At 61.4% G+C, this 3,203-nt stretch overlaps 1 protein-coding gene across 1 annotated transcript in view; it reads left to right on the top strand.

Annotated features, from left to right (window-relative positions):
* LOC103775319 (tumor necrosis factor receptor superfamily member 16) overlaps positions 1-2,904 on the top strand; it is a gene marked incomplete at its 3' end in the record, with an annotated part of 4,826 nt that extends 1,922 nt beyond the window's left edge. Inside the window, exon 2 of the mRNA XM_008942763.1 lies at positions 2,545-2,904. Within this exon, the coding sequence (XP_008941011.1) occupies positions 2,545-2,904 (360 nt within the window). The remainder of the gene's footprint in view (positions 1-2,544) is intronic.
* Positions 2,905-3,203: the final 299 nt, after the last annotated feature.

Raw genomic sequence — 3,203 nt, 5'->3', positions numbered from 1 at the left:
CCTGTCCCTCAGTTTCCCCCCCCCCCCCCCTTTATCTCCATCCCAGCAGCTCCACCCATTGCTTGGGAATATACACTGGGTAGGATCCCTCTCACTTACCTGACTAGACAGCATCATGCTGTGTGCCCTGAGGCAGGATCAGGCCTCTCTCACCCTGATCAGAAGCAGCACCAAGGAGGGAACCCAGCCCCCTTACTGCCTTAAAATAAGGAGCAACAGACAAGCTGAGAAGCCCCAACCAGAGGAAAGCTCCCTGCAAACCCTCCTGCTTTATACCCCCCACCCTGCCCCAGCTGGAGCTTTTCATCCATCCCTCCATCCATGGCAACACCAAATCACCCCCAGCAGCTCCTCAGCTGGGAGGGACCACGGGGTGACTTTTGGGTGCAGATGCTGCAAGGGGCCAAACGCTCCCCCAGCTCCTCTGAGCCCAGAGCAGCATTTTGGGAAGAAAGAGAAGAGCAAACCTCACTGTTGGACCTTGCTGGGATGGGCAGAGGGTCCTTTGGGACCTGACTCGTGCCAGATCTTGCTGCCGTGGGCGCTGGGCAGGTGCAGGCAGCCCCAGTCCCAGCAAAGCACCCTGCCTGCCAAACTGGGAGGAATGTGGGCACGAGATTCCCCACCTCCACCCCGGGCTGCCTCCGAGCTCTCCTTGGATGCCTTCCCAATTCACCAGCCAAATTGCTTTGTAAAAATTCACCCCCACCAAAGCCCCACCCCTGCCGAGGCCGGTGGGGAACCGGAGGAGATGGTCCCTGAATTAGCCCAAATGGCCACTTGCTCTTTTTTTTATTAGCCTTTTCCTTCTCCCCTCACTTGCCAGCCCCCCCTGACTGCTGCCTGATGATTTATTTATCCCCCTTGCCAGCCTCCATCGCTGCGGGCGGGCAGGAGGGGGGGATGTGTGTCTGTGTGTGTGTGTGTGGGGGGGTCCTGTTTGAATCTCAGCTGTAATTGCTCAGCTCAGATACCTTGCTGCCACTGAAAATGTGCCCACTCAGCCGTATGCCTTTCCTGGCCACTTCCCTGCTCTAATGGTGCCTATCAATAATTCAGAATAATGCAAAGGATGAGCCCAGGTTAATGGGAGCTGCACACGCCGGAGGCTGGCTCGCTGCTGCTCGGGCTCTGCTCGCTTGGTGGGGCAAGCAGGAGGGCAGGGGCTACTTGCCCACGCTGGGGCAGAGCCCAGCTGGTGGCTCCTGGCTGGCAGCAGCAGAGAGGATTCACCCCTGAGGTCCTGCAGTTGCACAAAGGGTGCAGGATGAGCCCCGAGAGAGGAGCAGGGCACGGGCAGCAGGGCTGGGGACGTGTGGAGGGGTGGAAGTGTCACAGCTGAGCACCTCCACCCCTCTAACCCTGCCCAGCACCACTGTCTCAGGGCAATTCCTCTCCCTCTGTTGTGGAAACAGCCAAAAATTCAGCTCTGCCCTGAGCCTGGCCGTGGTTCAGTCTCTCCTTGGCCACCCAGGGGGGCTGGAGGGTGGGAATTTGTCCCCCACGGTCATCCTGGGGAGACAGGCAGGTCACTGGGGATCAGCACGTGGCTGGGTTGCCCTCGGGAGGAGCAGGGCTAGTGGAGGGCTTGCAGCTGAGCTCCCCAATGCCTTCCCCACCAAGGATGCTGGATGGGCCCCTGGCATTTTGGATGAGGGGAGACGGGGTGTGGTGGCAGCACGGGATGTGGGGGCATCGGTGGGAGGCAGGCGAGGCAGGGACAGCAGCTGTGCCCTCCAGGATGGCACCTCACCCGTCTTCCTGGGCTAAAAATACCTTCAAACACCTTTGGGAGTGGGAAGGGAGGGGACACAGGGGTGACTTGCTGGGCTGTGGGAGGAGGATTGATTTTCCTGGCAGAGTCAGCCCTGCAGGATGAAACCAGAGAGCCAGAAGCTCTGGGGTCAGAGGAGAGGCAGGATTAGTGCTGAAACCTCCTGTTCACATCACACCCGTGGTCACGACTCACGCCAGGGACACATGGCTGAGGAGGGGGGCTCAGGGTGGTGATCCCCCCAAGTCAGGATGCCCAGGAGAAAGCATTTGGGATGCTGGGGAGCAGTGGGGGGCTGTAGGATGCCTCTGGGGAGCATCCAGAGGTCAAAAGTGGGGCTGGTGCTTCAGCCAGGGATGTTTGCCCAGGGATGCGGGCACCGAGTGCTGGGGTGGGCACGTTGAGGGCAGCACCCAGCCCTGCCCAGGCTGCAGGAGCTCAAAGGTTGGATCCCCACTGAGCTGGGGATGGCTGCCAGGAGGATGGGGCTGTGACCGGGCTGCAGAACCTGCAGGCTGGGGGATGCCCAGGGCTGTGAGGGGGGACACAGGCTCCTTCCTCTGGCCTGGAGAAGGGAGAAAACGATGAAAGGGAAGAAGATCCCTGCCAACAACCCCCACACAAGCCCATCCCTTCAACCTGACACCATCTCCTAGAACCCTTTGGGTTGAGAGAGACCTTGAAGATCGAGGCGAGCGGCAGCGGCGGCGCCACGCCGGTCGAGGGGAACCCCCTTCCCCCAGCTCACCCCTGGCTCTGTCCCCCTCCAGGTGTCACCTACTCGGACACGGTGAGCGCCACGGAGCCCTGCAAGCCCTGCACGGAGTGCGTGGGGCTGCAGAGCATGTCTGCTCCCTGCGTGGAGTCGGACGACGCCGTGTGCCGCTGCGCCTACGGCTACTACCAGGAGGAGCCCAGCGGGAGCTGCCGGGAGTGCCGGGTGTGCGAGGTGGGTTTCGGCCTCATGTTCCCCTGCCAGGACTCTCAGGATACCGTCTGTGAAGAGTGTCCCGAGGGCACTTTCTCCAGCGAAGCCAACTTCGTGGATCCCTGCCTGCCCTGCACCACCTGCGAGGAGGATGAGGTGCTGGTGAAGGAGTGCACGGCCACCTCGGATGCGGAGTGCAGAGGTAACGCTGCCTTACCCCGGGTAGATGGGTGTGGAGAGGAGGGGTGGGTTCTCCAGGGCTCCTGCAGCACTCCCTGCCTCGGTTTCCCTTTGTGCTGTGTGAATGGAGAGTGTCTCTGGGCTCAGAGGAGAGCAGAGGACCCCGTGTCCTGCTGAGACCCCCGACCCTTGGGTGCTGCAGCAAGCGTGGGGGTTCCTATTGAGGCAGCACTTGCACCAAGCCCTCATCTCCCTTGCAAATGCCCACCCCACGGCCTACCCAGCCCTTCCCAGGGGCTTCCTCAGCTTCCTCACCAGTCT

This window comes from Merops nubicus, unplaced genomic scaffold (genome assembly GCF_000691845.1).
Source record: "Merops nubicus isolate BGI_N331 unplaced genomic scaffold, ASM69184v1 scaffold33676, whole genome shotgun sequence".
NCBI classification, from domain to species: Eukaryota; Metazoa; Chordata; class Aves; order Coraciiformes; family Meropidae; genus Merops; species Merops nubicus.
This window is presented reverse-complemented; position numbering and strand designations above follow the sequence as displayed.